The sequence below is a fragment of the Lepidochelys kempii genome, chromosome 6 (assembly GCF_965140285.1).
Source record: "Lepidochelys kempii isolate rLepKem1 chromosome 6, rLepKem1.hap1, whole genome shotgun sequence".
Taxonomy (NCBI): domain Eukaryota; kingdom Metazoa; phylum Chordata; order Testudines; family Cheloniidae; genus Lepidochelys; species Lepidochelys kempii.
The window spans coordinates 19,542,901-19,565,658 of NC_136385.1; the positions used below are offsets into that span (position 1 = coordinate 19,542,901).

The window sequence follows — 22,758 nt, forward strand, 5'->3', positions numbered from 1 at the left end:
CTCTGTCCTTCGGATAGCCTATGGACAGAGTGGGGAAAAGCAGCAATGAGTCACATGATGCCCACAACAATAGTCCAGTCTCTACAGTCTCTGGAGGCAGTTAAAGGGTGGGTCAAAGTGTCAGTTCATTCAGTGAGGCGAAAGAGAAGAAGTGGTCTGCTTTATGGCCACTCTTCAACCTGCAGGCCAATATGGCCAATTAGGGGGAAAGGGAACATGTGGTTGCATCCATGGGGGCCCCTGAAAAGGCTGGGTGCCCTGAACCGCAGCAGGGCAAAGCCGTAAGTGGATGTCAATTGTCCTGATGTCGACGTCACTAGGGAAAGTAGTGGGAGAGTGTAAAGAGTGTCTTGATCAAGAAGTGGGTGAGACCTGGGATAGCTCCTGTCATAAATATAAAGGGAAGGGTAAACACCGTTAAAATCCCTCCTGGCCAGAGGAAAAATCCTTTCACCTGTAAAGGGTTAAGAAGCTAGGATAACCTCACTGGCACCTGACCAAAATGACCAATGAGGAGACAAGATACTTTCAAAAGCTGGGAAGAGGGAGAACGACAAAGGGTCTGGGTCTGTCTGTGTGATGCTTTTGCCGGGGACAGAACAGGAATGGAGTCTTAGAACTTAATAAGTAATCTAGCTAGATATGCGTTAGATTCTGATTTCTTTAAATGGCTGAGAAAATAAGCTGTGCTGAATGGAATATAGATTCCTGATTTTTGTGTCTTTTTGTAACCTAAGGTTTTGCCTAGAGGGATTCTCTATGTTTTGAATCTAATTACCCTGTAAGGTATCTACCATCCTAATCTTACAGAGGTGATCCTTTTTCTTTTTTACTGTTTCTTCTATTAAAATGTTTCTTTTCAAGAACTGAATGGTTTTTTCATTGTTCTAAGATCCAAGGTTTTGGGTCTGCGGTCACCTATGCAAATAGGTGAGGATTTTTACCAAACCTTCCCCAGGAAGTGAGGTGCAAGGGTTGGGAGGATTTTGGGGGGAAAGACGTTTCCAAACAATGCTTTCCCAGTAACGCAGATAAACGTTTGGTGGTGGCAGTGGAAGTCCAAGGGCAAAGGGTAAAATAGTTTGTACCTTGGGGAAGTTTTAACCTAAGATGGTAAAAGTAAGCTTGGGGGGTTTTCATGCAGGTCCCCACATCTGTACCCTAGAGTTCAGAGCGGGGAAGGAACCCTGACAGCTCCTGTCTGAGGACTGGAGAATCCGGTGGGTCAGATATAGTGAGATCTGACAGATGTGTGAAGTCTTGTGAGTAAGTTCTCCTCAGTACCGATATAGAGTACGGTGCCAAGGTGTGATATGGAAAAGAGTCAGCAGATGGCACCAGAGAGCTTTTTGGCACCATAGGTTTAGTTGGTATTTGCAATGATGCAGATGGCATTTTCAGTGCCAAGGATTTGTGTGAATAGGGCTTCGGTACCGTGGGGCAGCATCTGGGCTGAGGACTTCACTGGAGCCGGCTGTTTTGCTGGTGCCGGTGTCAGTGCCAATGACTTTTTCAGTGCCAGAAATGGTCCTGGAGCTAAAATGAGGTAGAGGACCCACTTTGGTTGCCAACAACAGAAGGTGATGTTGATACTGTTTCACCCCATTTGCTTCCTTAGACTGACTCTGAGGCACTGAGGGAGTCAGTCTGGGTGCAGATTTGTGCCCCTTGTCAGAGGCCGTTGAAGCCACAGACCAAGTTGTGGATGGCATTGTTGTTGTTTGTGCCTCAGAAACGGAGGAAGAGGATGGTCTCTTCTTACCTCACACCTATCAGAGGATGTTTGTCTCTTGCTGGTGTGAGGGGAGTGAGGTTCAGTAGACGACCTTGCCAAGCGTGAGGATCTTTCCAGTGAGGAAAAGGAACCGGGGTCCGGGGTCAGTCACAGGGATTTTTCCATGAGAATTAATTTGAGTTTAAGGTCCCCACTTCTGCCTTTCAGGCAATGGGATGACTTTTGAGGAATGTGTCCCTCTCCTAAGCAGCAGATACACTTTGCGTGGCCGTCCGTTTATAGAGAAGGCAGCTCCACAGGAGACATAGCGCTTAAACCCAGGTGAACCAAGCATTAAAGGGGGTAGCTTCCCTGAGGAAAAGTAGGGAAAAATGGGAGAATGAACTAATTTTTGTTTTTTCTTCTGTTTTAGGAGAAAAAAAGAGAAAAGGGAAATGAACAACTATGAGAGGAAAACAGGAAAGCTACTATCTAAAGAGCAACTTGGGCTCTGCTAAGTGTTCCATTCCAGACCGCAGGTGGTGGAGAAGGAACCAAGGCTGATTGGACCACACAGCACTATATATATGACCTGTGCACGGGGCAGGGGAGGTGAGGTGTGCCTGACGGGCACCGCTATCGAAGATCTCTGACTCCAAATGCGAAGGTGCTGCCTCACCTACAGTTGAGCACCCCTGGGAACATCACTCGAAGAACCTCCTAGGGGAAGAGTGGGTAGGCCAAGACCCCTAGAATTATAGTGGAAACAGTGACTATTTTGATGTCCTTGTTCTGTAGGAATAGGGTACCTTCCTGCCCACTGTCAAGGAGTCTCAAGTTTCTAAACACCCTGGTTTCATGTACTTTATCAATACATATGTTAGTGGATCTCTCTGAGTGGTCCTCCAAGGCTTGCAACACTAGAGAATATCCCTTTCTGCCAGTGTACCTATCTGCACTTCTTTGGGCCAGGTTATGCTCACATGGGTAACATCTATGGCTTCTGCAAAGTTTGGGAATCCTAGCTTCTGAAACCTCAGAGTATGTATGTTCTGTGATTAGATTTTACCAACCCTGTAACAAAGGTGAACCCCTGAAGCACTAGAATTGACTTACCATGAAGTCAGTGTCCTTGATCCTTCCAGTCTATCCTGCCAACTTGGTCAGCTCAACTTATGTCATAAATGGTTGCTTTACTCCAAAAAATCACAAAATACACAAGTTGTTCCCGTCCCTAAGGGCCAGTCATTTATCTTAGGTCGATTCACACCTTAGACCTCACACCACAGAAAACACTAGCTGCCAATTCTATAGCAAACTAACTGCAGATTCAATAACTAAGATATTCACAGGTTAAAGCAAGCCCTCGCCACAGGGGCAAACTGCTGTCTGAATTGGCCACTCTCATCATTGATGGGGGGGTGGACCTGCTGCCTGTTTCTTTCCCCTGGCTGCCCTCTGCAGCCCTAGTAGCCCTCAGGTCCCTTAGTCAGGGCCTGAGCCTGTCAGTTAATCAGGCTGGAGCCTTGCTGGCTCTCTGGCCTCTCCCATCACTGCTCTGTCCATGGTATCAGACTTTACCAGGCAGCTTTGTCCATCTCTCTCCAGCTCTGGAGAGAGACTGAGCTCTCTCCGCCCAGCAGCCCTTCTTACAGGACCTAGCCTGGCCCTGATTGGCTGCCTTCAGCCTTCTTCTGATTGGCTCTTGGAGCAGCGCTCTCTCAGGGCAGTTTTTAACCCCTTTTATTCCAGTGCGGACCAACCATCCCATCACACTTTGCTTTGCTTAACATTTATACCTTTTGCTCTCAAAGGAGTCACATGTTCCAGAAACATGCCCTGTGGGCATGTTATTACTAATTTTTACCTAATTAGTGTTTTGGGAGAAGACTATGGGGTGGTGCCAGACCAGGCCACATTTACCAACTCATTAATCATTCACTTTGGTTCCCCATGTGATGTTTCTCCAGCAGGGGGATACAATGCCCCAGGTAAGGTCAAGTCAAACTTAGATGTTCTACACATGTTATTTGCTCTTGAAGTTGGCATATTTACTGACCCAAAGATCAATATCGATCATCCACACAGAGTAGCCAGTACTTTTCCAAAATTAACTGCTGCTAAGAACTCCTGCCCCATCCCCTTTGGCAGTTCAGTCATGTCATGCCACGACAAGCCATATTCACCACACTTATTCAGTACAGCGACACCAATTTGGCACCATCGCAACAGGAGCCAGCTGTGCCCATGGAGTTTCTTCATATTTTGTTTGTTGTGTAATGAGCAAAAGACACAACACTAATCATAACAAATATTTTTATATTTGTAACAAACAAGTTTTGATAAATTTAGCCATTTTTCCTGTTTAATTTGTCTATGAACAAACCCGGGTTCCTATAGATGTCATAATTTGCAGCTGTCTACATAATTTCCGTGATTTTCAACAAATTCATTGAATAATGCTTTTGTTTGATTTTACGTGAATATTGTATGTATACTAAGAAAGAAAACCCAAAATAGAAATGGGAGTACAATATCTGGCAGAGCTGAGCCCTAAAATGAAACTTCAGTTCTGGGAGTGGCATAGCTTCATGCCTTCATAATGCATTTCAGATGCAGGGAAGTGTCAATTGCAGTGATCCAAGAAGTGTTTTGTCACTTAGGGGCAGTCAAAACCCAGTTCCTTATTCAAGCACCATTTACAAAATGGAATGTTGGGGGGGGGGTGACATATGTAGGACTTCTGATTTTAGGTTTTAACTGATAAGTAAAGACAAAGACACCCCCAGTACAAAAGATTAAATTGGTGTTTATCCAATAAACATCAGCCAAAACACCGGATATGGTTGCTTGTATTAGGAGCTTGTGTACACAAAAGCAGTAATGCGGACTACAGGCATGCAATTTCTAAAGCGCACCAAGATGTTGTGCATTAAGTGGTCTATGTAGACCGTGCTGGTGGACACTAAAGGTTTGAAACAGTACTATGTTAAAATGCACTAGGGAACATTATAAGGTGATTACTCATTACAGTAAATCTAACTGTATAATACTGTATAATGTACATTACTCATTATTGTATATACTAAAAATACCTGGAACCCACTAATTTTTAAACATCTATGTAAGACTCAAAAATTGCTAAAAAAAATAAGCCCCCCCCACCAAATGAAATTAATAAACCCTGAAAAAAGAAGACCTAGACCTAGGTCAGCATATTGGTCAGGAATAAAGCTTCAGGTTCGGAAATGACCTACCCCAGCTACTTCAGAGCAGTCTAATGGTTGTAGCGACATGTCACTTGCAGTGACCTGAGAAATATTTTGTCATAGCCAGTCAAAACCCAGTTTTTTTATTTAAATTATTAATTTATTAATCACCAATATCAATTATTATAAGATTCATTCACATCTATTATGGTGAAATCTTTGAAAAATTAATTTTCCATTGAATATTTAGGAAATTTTGTTCTTTGAATAAGGGAGCCACAAATAAGGAACAGGAAATAAGGAACCAACTTCAGCCTTGTCAAAGACAGCGATAGTGTGATGAGATTGAAAAACAGAGACTGCTATCAAGACAGGGGAAAAGGGGAAAAGAAATCCAGCAGGGATAAATTAGGGGATGGATGATTTTGTGACTAATGCACAGGCCTGTGAACCTGGACTCCGGGGTACTATTCTTGGCTTTGTCACTGGTTCACTATAAAATGGAGACAATAATACTGATCTGCCTCACAGCAAGGTGAAATCATGAAAGAACCTTAAAACAGTGGGATGGGAATTTAAACATTAGTACTAGATGATTTAGGAGCTTCCTATCTATGAGACACCTCCACCCCCATCTCTCCTCATGCCATAGCACCTCAGCTGAGTTGAGCAGAGATGCTGAAGCCCTGCTAGTATAAACAAGGGGCTGCTAGCAAAGCATTCTCTGTGAGGGCCTCACAACTTAGTAATTTTCTCCCTGTCCCTTGGTTCAAAATAACCCAAATTTAATGTTCTTTGGGGTACATAGCAAAGCTTAGCTTTTGCCTGGGGCATCTGAAGAGGGGAACTGCAAGAATAGGGAATTACTGGGTGGGGTTTGAGTTTATAATTTGCCAGGCTTGTTAGTGGTGGATTAAATTGAATTGTACTCCTGCACAATATATGTTGTGTTATATAGTTAAGTTATGTCAAGGCCTGAAAGAGCAAGAGAACCATTGAGGAGGTTTTATTTAGAAGGCACATGGCTGTGGATGGGAAGCGAAGACCCTGTGGGGTCGGGCAATGGAAGGACCTAGATTGGATTACGTCTGGTCTGTGAGTGAGACCAAGGGAGCCTATTGGTATATGAGAGAAGAGACACCCTTAATAGAGGCCACAGGCCCACTATCTTCTAAGGGCACCAGAAGACAGTGGGTAGCAAGCAACTTCTCCTCCCCCAAAAATTCTACCAGGTCCACTAGGACCTCATGGAGATGGTCACGGGGCCAGGTGGGAGCCTCTGTAGGTTGGGTTAAGTGTCCAGATTCTTAGACTCTAAACCTTGGAAGGCTTCCCAGTTACACATTTTATATGTAGTTTTGGAAAGTGGAGACTGGTTTGTGGCCTACTATTATATGAATTTACTATAAGCTATAGGGTATTGCAGGCTGTGTGCTTCTATATAAGTTGCTGCAATATTGATTATGGTATTTTGTGCATTTTATCCCCTTTTTAGTATTAGAAGCAGGACAATATTTTTTTAAAGGAGGAAAAGAAAATATTATACTTAGAGTTACAGGGAGCAGGGGATATTTGGTAAGTTTAAAGCCCTCTATCCATATTCCTACTGGCCATAAACCCAATTTATAAATTAGAGTTGTGCGTAAGTAAGCACCACATGGTACCATCTGTTTAACCAGAAAACAATGATGGTGTTGTTTAATTAGCTCTACTTTCCCAACTTCTAGGCTAAATTAGAGCCAAGAGAATTGGTGAAGGAGTGCATGTTACAGAAGATTTTATTCTCCACAGCCCCCTTACGAGAGGGGCAATCTTTCAACACACAACTTCCACAAACCTTAACACTTTCTGTCAGGGGTTCCTCAAGACCTACACACATTGATTGCAGGGGTACTGTGAGCTCTGGCATAAAGGCAAAGTTTTTCAGCCCTCGGTTGCACCTCTAGTTGGTTCCTAAGCCCTCCCTCTGCTTCAGGCTCCAGCTGTGGGACCACATGTTATGGAGCACCTGCCCACCTTCAAACTCTGACCTGTTATGCTTTACGGGGCCCAGGGCTACTTAAAACTTCTCCCACAGACTTCTCCTGCTAGGCCTCCACAGACAGCTTCAGCCAATCACAGTCCCACCTTCTCCGTAGAACAGGGTGTCACCGTGCCTCAGTGGGTCACAACTGAAAATACCAAATTCAGGACAAACTGCTGAAAAATAAGACAGATACACCACAAAACTGGTGGTTATTCTTCCATAAGATATACCAAACCAGCAACAAAAGTAAATTTTTGTTGCACCACACTGGCTAACAAGAAGTCAGAAAAGCAGCCTCCTTAGGGATTTCAGTCCTTGAATCGCCACCAAAATCACTAGACTTAATGGTGAGTGGTTATTTAAAACCAATTTAATCAAACAAAAACATTCTTTTCTTCTGATCCCAAAGGACCAGCCACATACCCAGGTTAATATACAACTCAGATCTTACCCAATAATCACGCTGTTGCCAATCACTTAGTATCTAAAATCTAAAGGTTTAGTTATAAAAAGGAAAGAAACATGAGAGTTAAAATTGGTTAAAGGAATTAAATACATACAATAATTGCAAAGTTCTTGGATCAGGCTTGTAGCAGTGATGGAATAAACTGCTGGTTTAAGTCAAGTCTCTGGTTGCTTCCAAATCATTAGAAGGACCTCAGTCCCTTGGTTAGACTGCTCCCATTAGCATATGTTCATAGTCCAGAAGCTTGAGCAGGAAAGAGGCAAAATGGAGATGTTTCCAGCGCCTTTTATAGCCCCTGACAAGTGAAGGGAATCCCATTGTTCTCACTGTGGAAAATTACAGGGAACAAGATGGTGTTTGGGGTCACATGGGCAAGTCACATGTCCATGCATGATTTTGCTTAGTCACACGAGAAGCCACTACCCATACTCTAGTTGTTCTCATGAAATTCCATTAAGTGTAGATAGGCCTCTCCCATGGTCCGTTGTGAGTTAAGTGTTCCTTAATAAGCCTTTTAACTTGTACAGTCCGTTCACGATGTGCAGGCTAAATAACTTCTGGGTGCTACCCAGAACCAAACACATTAGAAATACAGATATAGAGCCAATACTCATAACTTCAGATACAAAAATGATACATGCATACAAATAGCATAATCATATTCAGCAAATCATAACCTTTCCATAGACACCTTACTTGACACACGTCGTATCAGCTTTGTTGCAATTATTTAACAGTGGTAGCAACAATGATCTACATGGTCATATTTTAATCAGATAACATCACACATGGCCAAACCAGCCCCCCTTGCTGGTTTTCTGGCTTTGCCTGGCTTCCCCCTGCACCCACAGAGCTGTTTTACATCATGTTTCCCCTGAATCACAAACTCCTTCTGGGTACGGCCCTGACAATGCTCGGCCAGACAGGGGCTGTAAGAACACAACAATAGCACTGGCCAGACCTGGCAGAGCCAGCATAGGCATTTTTGCCCTTAAATAGAATTCTGCACAGAACTACAAAACAATCCACATTTCAACCACCAGTACAAAGAAGCCAGGATCAAAATGAGAAAGAAGGAAATTGTACAACAGGGACCGTAACAGTTAAAAAAAAAGTGGTGAGAAAACTGAACCACACACAGATTCGGAGATTTTCAGTCCAGAAAGGACCATTACTTCATCTTGTCTGACCTTCTGTATAGCCCAGGCCACTGAATTTCACCCAGTTTCCCCTGTATTGAGCCCAGCAACTTGCATTTGATTAAAGTAGATCTTCCAGAATGGCAAACAGTCTTGAAGACTGTAAGAGATAGAGAATCCATCTTTTCCCTGGGCACTGTAAAGCCAGCGTAGGTGGCCATCTCAGGATTGCCCTGGCCAGGTGGGTTTCCCAGGATGGGACTCTATACCACCACTCTGCTAGCCCTGATATAGGACATATGGCCAGGAAAAGAAGGCACATCTGGAGCATTGCTGTGCTCCGATAATCCCTGGTTTGAAGTGGGACAGAAACATGGCAAACATCTGTCTTTGACACCCTTTTGAGTACTATGACAACTGGAACTCAGCTGGACACAAGAATATGGCTCAACTGTAGAGCATGACTAAACCTGAACTAAATGAGAACATGATCACTCTCTGGAAACACTGTATCAGAAAGGAACACTCCAAAAGAGAGGGTTTGTTTAGGCTGGTCCAGAAGAATACAACTAGGAGTAATGGGCTGAAATTGAATAGGAAAATACAGATTGAACCCCAGGAAAACCTTCCTGAATGTGAGAACTACCATATTATATTGTGGAAAAGTCTTCAGAGAGAAGTGGTTTTAGGATTTAATGATCACAGATAAATGTTGGAAATGGAATGGAGCTCATTCATCCACAGTAAACTGATGGCCCATTTACAGGTTAATATGAATTTCCACAAATTTTAGTTTCTTCCAAAGTCTTAGATTTGTAGTATTTGTGCATGTGAGTGGTTTTTATTTTTCTTACTTATTATACAAATGCCTTAAAAACAAAACAAGGGAAGTGGTAAGGACGGAATAATCTGACATTATAAACACTCATCAGTGTTTGGCACAGCACCTGCTGCACTAGCAAAGAAAATGCAGGAAAGACCTGTAATGGGAACTTTCAGAATTTTCTACTTCCAGTAAAAATAAAATAGACACATTCTACTTCTTTTCCTTTTGTAATATTTCTTGATGAGGAAGCTTAAATTGTAGAAAGAATGTTTGCTTTTTTTCTCTCAATCTCCTGAAGCAAAATCTGACAGGGTTTATTTTGTGACATTGCAGTGGCCATCTTGTCACCATTATAGGGGCCATTTTACTAACCCTACCAATTCTCAAATGCACAATGTTTAATGCAGTGGAATGTGGAGATGACTGGTCTATCACAGATGTTAAGAGAAAACTGTAGAGATAATGCAAATCAGTCTACCCTAAACATTAACTACTTCATCTGCAAAACACAAAGTTAAAAGAACAAACTAGGGACCTAATCCTGCAGTCCTTACTAAGGTAAAATTTATATGTACATTCCATTGCCGCCCCCAGTTCCCACAAACATTCTTTCAAAAGGGAGGAGTTACAAGCTGCCTGGTAGGTTTGGAGAATATCAGAGAGATGAGCTATTTCGCTCATAAAGCATGACTGCTCCCATTTCAGCTCAGTGGAGCCAGACCTGCACAGAATGGCTTTCAGGGGAGTGGAGGGAAGGAAGAGGAAGATGGAATATGCAAGGGCTCCTCCCTTCTTCACTCTTAGGGCTGGAATGTCTGGTTCAGTTGTCCCTTCACTTGGGGAAACAGAGAGGAACAATTCATCCTTCATACTGTTACAGCTCATACCCCCACTGCCCCATCCCAGTTACTTTCTTTTACTTCTTCTAACACAGCTCCAGAGATCTTTCAAGATATTTTGGAACCAGAGCAAATGGAATCCGTTATTCTCCCTTCTGGCTTTAATACGAATATATAAACCTGCAAACATATGCCCTCCATTTCCAGGAGGGAGCAGAGAGCTTGCCACACCCATATCTTCCTTTGCTAGCTGCATTGAAGATTCTGGCTTTCTCCATGGAATTTGATTGACTGTAATATGATCTTAGCTCACTAAAAATACCATACATTGTGGACTCACATTGAGGCACTGGCGACAGCTTGTTTCGACTGAGTTTTAGATGTTTTTTCCGTCCAGAAATGGAGGACAGCTGTTCTCCGCAGTCTGCTATGATCAGAGCATAGTTTCACTTTTGCAAATTGCCTCTGCATATCCTGACATTTTGAAATCAGTTATTATTAGAACTAGCCTTGCCCCATCCCAGATAGGGAGAAACACTCTTAAATTGAAGCTAAGGTTAATTATGCAGTGTCAGCAGGTGTCCAGAATAACTGGTGGGCCTGCAGGTAGCCAGGTACCACCCACAGTGTGCACACAGCCTTCATTGGTCTTATTTTTAAAAGTGAAAACCTGGGAGACCCTTTGTCAGCGGTGTCACAGGGAAGACTTTTGTTGGTGAAGTGGTAAGAAAAACAGGCAGCCTCTCCCCGCCATGGCCTCTTTCAGAATAAAAAACTATCACCTTACAGGAAAGGGCTGGAAGGGAGAAAACAACTAGAGTTGCTAACTCATTAATTTATTGTGAGTAATGTGATTTTGGCCCCAGCTTTAGTCCATATTGTGATGTTGTGAAACATCACTGCAGCCTTTTCACAATTTTGGGAAGCAAAACAAGAGACCCTTTTCCCATCCAATGTTCTGTAGCCTCATGGAAAGTACACTGAACTGCAAAATGAAAAACCATGACTTCCACTCCCAGCTCTTTCACTTACTGCTAATGTTTCTGCACCCTTTATACAGAGATCGTTTGGACATTCTGCCACCCTAGCAAAACTTCAGTGTGGTGCCCCCATCCTGCACCCTAGAATGGGGGTTCTCAACCAGGCAAAGGGATGTGGGGAGCCTTCTGATGGCTCAGTGGTTATGGTAGAAGGTAGGGTGAGGGAAAAACACCTGGTCGCAGCCCCACTCGCTCAGGTGTGGTCATGATAGAGGGTGGCCTAGGCACATTTGAGTGAGCAGCCCTGTGACCTGACACACAGGGTTGCAGAGCCACTCAGGTTTCGGCTGGCTGCCCCAGGCAGAATCTGCCACCGTAGGCAGCTGCCTCGTTTATCTACAGCTAGAGTGGCCCCTGCCTTTCTAACCCTTATTCTAAGCCAAACTCTCATACCTTGGAGGTCACTATCATTTGTCAGTTAGGGAATGTCTGCGCTGCACAGTTCACCCAGGCTCTTACCCAGGTTTGAGCCTTAACCCCTCCCCGACATCCACCCAGTAAAACCTTTGACCTCGATTTGGAGGTGCTGTAAGGCTGGGTGAGCTCACCCGGCTTGGGGAAACCCAGGCTCTGCTTTAAGTCAGGCTGGAACCCACCCACTTTCTTGTAAGGATGCTGGCAAAAATCACTTGAGTGCTGATAGTCCTCCAACGCCCTTCCCACAAATCCCCTGCAGGACAAATATGTTCTCCCACAATTGATTAGGAAAAAGTCCTAGAGTGTCTCTGCACAGAGAGCCCTGGGATATCCCCCCAGATGAAAAACAGGTGAGTGCAGAAACAGTGAGAACACAGTAACATGATAACACGGGCTTTACTGTGGGGACACTCATACCTAGGCTAGGCTAACCCAATGCGGGTGCCAGTCACCTGGGTTAACTGTGCTGTGTAGACATAGACTTTGATAAGTGACAAGGCCACTTCAGAGAGACCTGGGAATAGCATCCAGGTCACTGAGGGTATGTCTACACAGCAATTCAAAACCCGTGGCTGGGCCATGCCAGCTGACCCAGGCTCACAGGGCCCTGTTTAATTGCAGTTAATAGAGGTTCAGACTCAGGCTGTGGCCAAAGCTCTGGGACCCTCCCACCTAGCAGAATGCTAGGCCCAGGCTCCAGCCCGAACATCTAATACAGCAGTTTTTCAGCTCTGGAGTTCAAGCCCTGCGAGCCAGAGTCAGCTGACCATGGCCAGCTGTGAGGTTTTTTTTGCTGTGTAGACATACTTTAACTCACTTCCAGCTGCCACATCACAGAGCAGCAGTGCTCAGAGCGGGGCTAATCCAGGCAGAGGGGGCACAGCAGCACCCATAGCTCCCTAGTCTCTGTCACATGCAGAGATGTCAGGGAAGCAGGAAGATACAGGATGTTAGGGGATTCAGATAAAAGATTCCTCTTTAATGCAGCCAGACAATTGTAATGACAAAGGCCAGGCAGGACAAACTAATTCCCTGCTGACCCATACAAAGATGTACTGAGTTGAGTCACAGGAACACAGAGACACTTACTGTGAGACGGGGGAGTCCAGACAGAACTTGGTATCCAGCTTCCTTTCTCTGCCTCCGTTCTCTTACTATTTAGACCCACAAATAGAGAGACAAGAGCCCAAGACCTGGAACGAGCAGCGCTGGCTCCCTCTCACCCCACCTGCAGAATCTGCACTGAGTGAGGAAAACTCACCTGTGAAAGTGAAACTCAGAGCAACCCACTCAGAGAGTTAACCCTTCACTCACCCTCAGTGCTGCCCCGTCCTCCCGGGGCTCAGTTGAGCCTGGCTGTTACACAGGTGCACAGAGTGGGAGAGGCACAAGGCACTTCTGCAACTTGTACAACTTGTTGTCTACTTTAGGGCCTTTTTTTTTTGTTGAAGGGTGGTGGCTTCCACTTTGTTGTTGTTTTGAGGCATGGGAGCCGGGTGAACTGCTGGCTTGGGGAGGCTAGCCCCCCAGCCCTGCCCTTCCACCCAAGACCCCAGCCCTTCTGCGCCCACCAGAGCCCAACCCCCGCCCCATTGTGGCCACTGGTCCCTGCTGCAGGCTAGCGTCTCCCGCAAGTGCCGGGAGGCTGTGCAGCGCGGCCTTGGCCCCAGACTGCGGGGAGGCCGGGCAGCGCAGACCCAGCGCCCCTGGCCCTGGAGCACTGGAGTGCTGAGCAGCACGGCCCCAGCCTTCCTGGCCCCAGAGCACCGGGCAGGCTGGGTGGCCAGTCACGGAGAGCCGGAAGCAGGAGGGGGACTGGGGGCGGAGTGTTGGCAGGCCTCACCTGGCTGTTTGGGGAGGCTTTGCCTCCCCCTGCCTCTGATACCTGCTGGCCATATTTTGGGGTTTGCTTTTTTTTAAATTCCCACCTCCACCCCCGAGACCGTGATTGACTCTTAGTTGCACAATCTTCTTGTCTGCGTGAGAGCACAGAGCTAAGAAAAGCTTGGAAGGCTGCTGCCTTTGGGTCCTGATTTTTCCTTTTGCCTTTCAGGTGGACTCAGCTGCACATGCGCTTGGTGCTTGCTGGCTCCCTGCCTTGCTTTCCGTTCAGCCAGCCACCCCACGTGGCACTAGGTACAGGCGGGGTTGTGGTTTGGGTTCTGGAGGGGAGGAGGGAGAGGAGGACTGGAGGGCACCACCGCTCTCAGCAGCAGCCTGCGATTTGCCGGAGCCGTGTGAGGCCAGGCACAATTGCAGCCCCTGTGCTCAGGGCAGTGCAGCGATTGCTCCCTTCACGTCACCCCAGGGGGCAGGGAGCAGGAGAGGTGGGGCTGAGGCACCAGCCCACAGAGAGGGACTGGCACATGGCGGGGGGAGGGGGAGCATGTAACACACCTTGAAGGGGGCAGCAGGTGCTGTGGTCTGTCTACAAACCCAGGATTCCTCCCTGCCCTCGCCCTGGGGCAGCGCTGCTCCACACCTCCCCCAGCACGGGGCTGTGCAGATACGTGGGGCGGGGAGCAGAGGGGGCAGCAGAGTCACATGAGGTGTCACAGGTACATGAGAGCCGTGGGTCAGAGCCACATAGGATGGCAGATGAGAGGACCGAGGGTCAGAGGCGCACCCCACACAGAGGGGGTCAGGGGTTGGGAGTCCCCTGGCAGTCACCTCAGGTGGGGAGGGGTGGGGATCCTGGGGGCCTCACTGGTAAAGTCCAGCCCACATGGGGGTGAAGCAGGGAGCTAGGAGCTCAGGGAAAGTGGGGATGTGGGTGCTGGAAGGTTGGGGTAAGCAAGGCTAAGTGATCCCTCGGTTGGGGGATATAGAGGGGCACTGGAGCGGGGGATTTTCTGGCCAGAGACAGGGGAACCAGGCATTAAACTTGGGAGACCAGATACTTGGGAGAGGCAAGCCTGTGGGCTGCATGGGGGACTAGGCCTCTGCCAGTTTCTTGCCCATGGAATTGGGACACAGGGGTAGAGGCGGGAGCCATGGGCTGAGATGCTCACAGGGAAGGATAAGACTTGCACTGAACACATGGAAACCCCTCCTTCTCCAGGGATCTGCCTGTAAAGGGCCAGGCCTCTGGCTGTGCTCTCCTGCTCCTGTGTGGCTTGGGGGTTGGTACGGTGGAGGCAACTGCTGAGCTGCACCTGGAGGTGATGGGACGTGTGCACAGGATGAATGGGGGTGATGTGTATCGGGTGACGTCTGCATGAAACGAGTGGGGCGATGTGTGCGCTGAATTGAATGTGAATGGGTGTGTGCAGGGGGCACAGGTGGCTATAGAACGGGTGGGGTGGGTATGTGCAGTAAGTGGCTCTGTTTGTATCCAGTGTTTGTGCAAATGTTGGCAGGTCAACATAGTATCTCAGCAACTCAATATTTTCATGTATTTCTCCTCTCAACCCCCCTTTGAGGTAGGGCAGTGCTGTTATCCCCATTTTACAAATGGAGAAACTGAGGTACAGAGGAACTAAGTGGCTTGTCTACGGTTATACATGGAGTCTCTCACAGAGAAGAGAACTGAAACCAGGTGCCCAATGTCCAGGCCAGGGTGCTGACCCTGCACCATCCTTCCTTTCTAAAAGCTTATTTAAGTTAAACTTGTGCAACTTCCCCACGGAGACGACCCCTTAACTCGCACCATCATGATTCTCCAGCAGGTTTCAGACAAGAAATGCAGAAGTGCAACAGAAGCTCCTTTCAGGAACAGAAGGAGCCAAAGATCTGGGCCCTGCAGCCCAACCCCGACTCTGCTCTGCTCATTCCCAGTCTCTGCGGTAGCAGGGGGGACTTGAATCCCTGAGCTCTTTAAATCTCCCTGTAAGGCATTTTTCTCCAGCCCTCAAACAGAACTATGTCTCTTCAGTTTTTCACTGTCCTTTTTAAGATGTGGACACTAGAACTGGACTCAGTATTCCAGGGCTGGAGCACCCATGGAGAAAAATTAGTGGGTGTTCAGCACCCACCAGTAGCCAAGCTCCCCTCCCACCTCCTACTCCCACCTGCTGCCGGCCCTGCTAATCAACTCCTCCCCCTCCCTCCCAGTGCCTCCTCTGCGCCATGGAACAGCTGTTCAGCGGCATGCAGGAGGCACTGGAAGGGAGGGAGGGAGAGGGAGGAGTGGTGATGGGGAGCGCTCGGCAGAGGGGGTGGAAAGAGATGGGGAAGAGGTGGGGTGGGGTTGGGGATTTGGGGGAAGGGTTGGCTTGGGGGTGGGGCCGGGGATGGAGTGGGAGTGGTAAGAGATGGGGTGGGGCTGGGGATTTGGGGGAAGGGTTAGAGTGAGTGCAGGGCCTGTGTCTGAGCAGGGGTTGAGCACCCTGGGGAAAATGAGAAGCCAGCACCTGCGTACGCAGAGATAAAATCATCTCCCTAGCCCTGCTCACTATCCCCTGTTCACACTTCAGAAGGATTCCTTTAGCCATTTGTGCTACAGCATCACATTGGGGTTCATGCTGAGTTGCTCGTCCTCTCTGACTCCAAAATCCATTTCAGAATTATGGCTCTCAGGATACAACCCCCCATACCGGGGGCTCAACCTGCACTCAGTGTTCCTACATGAAGGCTCATGCTCGCACTTCCTTCCTCCCCTCACTCACACCCAGAGCTGCTGAGACATCTTGGAACTAGAGCAAAGGGTAGAACATTCCTCTCCTTTCCCGTTTAGATATTTATGTGTGCAGACTACAGCAGATACAGTCCTGGGATCGGATCTGGAGCAGTGGGTCTCAAACTTATTTGATCAGGCTCCCCTCCATTGTGTCTGTAGTCATTTACCCCTCCCCCCAACAAGTACATATACCACCACCCAGCTCTGAGGGCAGTGCCATGCCAGCAGCAGCACAGAAGTAAGGGAGGCAATGGGAATATCACTTTTCACAACACACTCAGAGCCCCATTGCCACCCTTACTTCTGCGCTGCTGCTGCCATCCCAGGGCTGAAGGCCGGAGCCCCTCTGCCTACAGGTGAGGAATTGGTCAGGGGAGGACAGCCTGAGCCCATCTGACTCTTAGTGACGAAATGAGGTGGGGGAGGTGAGGGAAGGAGAGCCTGAGCCCGGGCTGCCTCCTGGTGAGGGGTTGGGGGTGGGAGTGAGAGGTGGGAAAGAGAGTCTAAGCCCAGGCAGCAAGGCTCTGGCTGTCCCCTTTATCCCCATTTCCGGGTGTGCACAGCCCTTCTGCATGAGCCCCAGCCATCCAGGGCTGACAGCCGAGCTTGTTAAAAAAAAAAAAAATACACCCCCCCCAAACACACACACACACCTCACACCTCCCTTGACACATTCCTGCACCTTCCTTAGAAGGCCCTCCCTATAGCTCGAGAACGGCTGAACTAGAGAGCTGCACCTCCCCCAAGTCCTTTGTTCCTAACCAGAGACATGACTGTCCTTTAACAAGCAAAATCCCTGATCTGACTTGCTGTTAGCCAAGTACAGTATTTCATGTTTCGCTCACCAGGCAGCACTGAAGAGAGTTCATTCAATTTGAATTATTGTAAGCAGGGTGTGAATGAATTCTCATGACAGCTACTTGGGGAGGGGGAGAAACTTCAGGAGCAAACTTCATTTACATGAACACCTACTATGTGTAGGTATCCAGCAGGCAGGAGCTGTGTAACTTCAAGTGATCAACTTTGGCTGGTGCTGGTTTACAAATCACTTTAGTACTGAACGCAGGGGTAGTGAAATGTTGTTATCAATGTTTTGTCTTTATTTTATGAGTAAATAAAGACAACAACATTCATAACATTTCATTATATTTTATTATATGAGTAAAACTGGTTTGACGAGAATGATGCTGAAATCGAGCAACTCATCAATGAGAAGAGAATGGCATTTTGAGCTTGGCAGAATGACAAACTGTACATAAGAACATAAGAATGGCCATACTGGGTCAGACCAAAAGGTCCTTCCAGCCCAGTATCCTATCTACCGACAGTGGCCAATGCCAGGTGCCCCAGAGGGAGTGAACCTAACAGGTGATGATCTAGTGATCTCTCTCCTGCCATCCATCTCCACCATTCCTTACCCATCCTGGCTAATAGCCATTAATGGGCTTAACCTCCATGCATGTATCTAGTTCTCTTTAAACCCCGTTATAGTCCTAGCCTTCACAACCTCCTCAGGCAAGGAGTTCCACAGGTTGACTGTGCGCTGTGTGAAGAAGAACTTCCTTTTATTTGTTTTAAACCTGCTGCCCATTCATTTCATTTGGTGGCCCCTAGTTCTTATATTATGGGAACAAGTAAATCACTTTTCCTTATTCACTTTCTCCACACCACTCATGATTTTATATACCTCTATCATATCCCCCCTTAGTCTCCTCTTTTCCAAGCTGAAAAGTCCTAGCCTCTTTAATCTCTCCTCATATGGGACCCGTTCCAACCCCCTAATCATTTTAGCTGCCCTTCTCTGAACCTTTTCTAATACCAGTATATCTTTTTGGAGATGAGGAGACCACATCTGTATGCAGTATTCAAGATGTGGGCATACCATGGATTTATATAACGGCAATAAGATATGCTCCTTCTTATTCTCTATCCCTTTTTTAAGGATTCCAAACATCCTGTTTGCTTTTTTGACTGCCATTGCACACTGTGTGGACGTCTTCAGAGAACGATCCACGATGACTCCAAGATCTCTTTCATGATTAGTTGTAGCTAAATTAGCCCCCATCATATTGTATGTATAGTTGGGGTTATTTTTTCCAATGTGTAATATAGAGAGAAGCCCATGCCAAGGCGAGGGTGGAAGTCCAACGTAAAGCTAGAGAACTCAAGAACAAATGGACTGAGAAAGTGCAAGAACTCCAACATCTCACAGACATCCACAATACAAATTTTTTTTCTCCTGCTGATAATAGCTCATCAGTTGACTGGTCTCGTTAAGAGTTGGTATGGCAAACTCCATTTTTCCATGTTCTCTGTATATATATATATATATATATATATATATATATATATATACACACACACACACACACACATTTCTACTGTATTTTCCACTACATGCATCTGATGAAAGGGGCTTTAGACCACGGAAGCTTATGCTCAAATCAATTTGTTAGTCTCTAAGGTGCCACAAGTACTCCTTGTTCTTTCTGCTGATACAGACTAACACGGCTGCCATGCTGAAACCTACCACAATACATGTGGTTTCTTTAGTGCCACCAAGGCTGTTTATGGGCCAATTCATCATGGTATGAATCCCCTTTGCTCTAAGGACAGAACCACACTTCTGAAGGACAACATAGCCATCAGTTCTCATGGGAGAGAACATTCTGAAGATCTCCTTAACCGTAACTCTATGGTTGCAGATGAAGTCCTTGAGCAAATCCCTCAATGACTAGGGATGAGCTCGGAGACCCTCCCAATTTGTATGAGGTACACAATGCCACCAAGCAGATGAACAACAACAAGGCAGCAGGTCTAGATGGGATCCCTGCTGAAATCTTTAAAGACGAAGGACCTGAGCTAATTTGACAGCTTTACCTGCTTATCCTTAAAATCTGGATAAAGGAGGAGATAACCAGTGAAATGAGGGATGCCCTGATTGTCACCCTCTTCAAGAAAGGGGATAAAGCAGATTGTGGAAACTATCGTGGTATCGCCCTCCTAGCCATTGCAGGCAAAGTTCTGGCGCGGATCCTTGCAACCCGCCTTCTGCCCCATCAGAAGAAATTTTACTGGAGTCACAGAGTGGTTTCCGACCATGTCATGGAACTGCGGATATGATCTTCACAGTATGGCAGCTGCAAGAAAAGTGTCGGGAGCTAAACCGACCACTGTAGATGGCTTTTATTGATCTAACTAAAGCCTTTGATTCAGTGGATCCCTGTGCCCTTTGGACTGTACTTTCTAAGATTGGATGTCCTGATAAATACATCAATGTCCTAAAGTTGCTTCATGTTAATATGAAAGCGACTGTTCTGAGCAGCACTGGCTCCCAGATTGAACCTTTCAAAGTACAAACAGGAGTCAAACAGGGCTGTATCATCGTTCCAACCACGTTTGCAGTTTTTATTGCCATCATTCTTTACCTAATTGCTGGGAAGTTCACAGCTGGCATTGAAATCATTCACAGAATGGATGGAAAGCTGTTCAGGCTTAGCAGGCTGAAAGCCAAGAGTAAGATTTCCATCACATCTGTTCTGGAACTTCCATAAGCTGATAACAACGCAGTTTTTGCCCACTCTAAGAAAGATCTTCAGACTATCCTGAATGTGTTTGCTGATGCTTACCCACGTCTTGGTTTCACTCTTAATATCAAGAAGACTAAAGTGCTCCATCAGTCCTCTCCAAATGAGGAATCACATGCCCCATCTATCAGAATCAATGGGGTGGCACTGGAGAATGTCGATCATTTCCTCTACCTTGGCAGTCATCTCTCATCCAAGGCAGATATTGATGCAGAAATTCAACATCGCCTGAGCTGTGCCAGTGCAGCTTTTCCTCATTTACAGCTGTAGCAAGTCAAGACTCACCACTGCAGCGCCTCCTGCTGGTTGCTCCTGGGAATTAGTTCAGTTTCAGCTCAGAGTGCCCCCTGCTGGCTGGTGTTTCTCCTGCTCTCACCTCCTGTTCCTAAATCTCCACCACACTGCACGTCAGGCCTAGCGGCCTTCCCGGCCCACAGTGCCCCTTCCCTTAGGGTATTGCCCCGCAGCAGTGCCCCCACACTCAGCCACACTCACACCTGTGGCTGACTACCCAATCAGCCTCCCTCAGCTGATTTTAACCCCTTCTGAGCTGGAGTGGGGTGACTGCCATGCTACAATGGCACAAGGTTTTTGAAGATCACGACATTCGAACAGACACCAAGCTTCTTGTTTATCAAGCCAGCATTCTCCCAATATTATTGTATGGGTCCGAAACTTGGACAACCTACGGACATCACTTGAAAGTCCTTGAGAGGCACCATCAATGCTGCCTTCGGAAGATTCTGAAGATTAAATGGGAAGACAGGCACACCAGTATTAGTGTTCTGGAAGAGGCAAAGACCTCCAGTATTGAGGCAATGATCATCCGTCAGCAATTCTGCTGGACTGGTCACGTTGTCTGGATGCCAGACCATCGTCTCCCAAAACAAGTCCTGTTCTCTCAGCTGAAAGAAGGGTACCATAATGTGGGTAGACAATGGAAGCGTTATAAGGACTTCTGAAGGACAACCTAAAAAAAGTATAACATTGACATTGACACTTGGGAGACAATTGCCCAGGATCGCTCAAAATGGAGTGAAGTCCTACATGATGGTCCCCTGCATTTTGAACTTGCTCGCTGACAAACTGAAGAGGAGAAGAGGCACAGGAAGAAGGAGAGACTGGCTTCCAGTCATGGTCAACAGCCTCCTGCTGAGCCTGGAAACATCTGCCCTCACTGTAATAGAACTTGTGGTTCAAGGATTGGCCTTATCAGCTACCTGAGGACCCATAACTCCCATAGAAGATGATCATACTCGGTAACGAGTGATCGCCATCATCATCATCATATGAGTAAAGGAGAGCAGAACTGTGCTTAACCTGTCCCAGATGAGGAGGTCATCCTCAGCTGAAAGGACCTCATTAAGCCACGGGCTCGAATACCAGACCCCTGTGGAAAGTAAGAGAGGGTGGGGACAGGTGTCCCTGCCAGGAAGTGTGGACACTACCTAAGGATCTTCGGCCTGGTTTAACCTGTTCCTCCCCACTGTTCAAAGTTAGAGCAAAATAAGCTCCATTAGGAGTCTTTTGTTATTTTAAGTGCTCAATTAAGAGCTGAAATCACTTGTGATGGGACAGAATTTCTGCCCAGCCTGCTAAGAACTGACAATCAATAAGAGACGGATCTGCGGAGGTCACAGCAGAGAGGCAGGTGGCAGCAGAAGCTGACTGATCTGATGGGCGGCTGATGGGAGCAGCTGGCAGAAGCAGCTAGCAGGCGGCCGGCAAGGGTGGCGAGCAGGTGGCTGGCAGGCGGGAGCAAGTGCCCAGATGGCGGAGTAAACAAGGTGGCTTTTACAAACACACCCTTCCGCCATGGTGGAAGGAGAATTAACACAGAGGGAGGGCCCTCCCTACCAATTGTGATGCCCTATGCAGCCCAAGCACAAGCTCCCCCCTTCCCCGTGTGGGAAGCGGCCAGTCCGCGGGGGGATACGCTCAAGGGTTGCAGGGCCACGGTGGCAAGAGCCGTGGGGGGGGGGCGCTAGGGTGACCAGATGTCCTGATTTTATAGGGACAGTCCTGATATTTGAGACTTTTTCTTATATAGGTGCCTATCACCCCTCACCCCGTCCTGATTTTTCACACTTTCTATCTGGTCATCCTAGGGGGTGTCAGTTTGGGGAGCCCCACGTGGCCCAGGGCAGCCCAGGGGATTAGCGAGGGGGGACCTAGTGCTGGCAGCAGGGGTCGGGCCCACACCCGTGGCAAGAAGTGGAGCAACCCGGCCTCAGCCCACTCTGCTCCCCCAGCTCCCAGCTGTGTCACTCGAGGGAGGGAGCTTGGGAAAAGGACCGCTCCCTGCACTCACCGGCGGTGGGAAGCGGAGCGACCTGGCCACAGCCCGCTCTGCTCCCCCAGGCCAGCTCCCAGCCATGTTGCTCGGGGGAGGGGGCTTGGGGGAAGGACCACCCCCCGCACTCACTGGCAGCGGGCTGGGGCTGGGTCACTCCGCTTCCCACCATCGCTGGTGAGTGCAGGGGCAGGCCTGACTCCTGCTGCCAGCGCCGGCCTGACTCCTGCTGCCAGCGCCAGACCCACCCCCCCCTTCGTTAATTCCGGGGGCCGTGTCCGTTGCTTGGGGGAAGGGGTGGAATGGGGGTGGGGTGCAGGCAGAGCAGAGGCGGGAAGAGGCGGGGAGGGGGCAGAGCAGGGATGGAGGGAGTTGTTCCGGGCCCTGCAGCCCCCTAGGACAGACTTTGCAGTGGGCGCATGCAGCCTGCGGGGGGGAGGGCGCAGGAGGGCAGCTGGGGGATGGGACTGGCTGCCGGAACGGGTGCTGCCACATACTCAGCATGCAACTGCCAAGGGCATCATGAAATTTGGGGCAATTTGGAGCCCCAAATTTCGTGGTGCCCTAGGCAGCTGCGTATTCTG

The 22,758-nt window shown here is 47.7% G+C and overlaps 1 protein-coding gene across 1 annotated transcript in view; it reads right to left on the minus strand.

Annotated features, from left to right (window-relative positions):
- Positions 1-20,756, minus strand: part of LOC140913584 (NACHT, LRR and PYD domains-containing protein 12) — a 176,261-nt gene extending 155,505 nt beyond the window's left edge. The window contains exon 1 of the mRNA XM_073350311.2: positions 20,571-20,756. Within this exon, the coding sequence (XP_073206412.2) occupies positions 20,571-20,756 (186 nt within the window). The remainder of the gene's footprint in view (positions 1-20,570) is intronic.
- Positions 20,757-22,758: the final 2,002 nt, after the last annotated feature.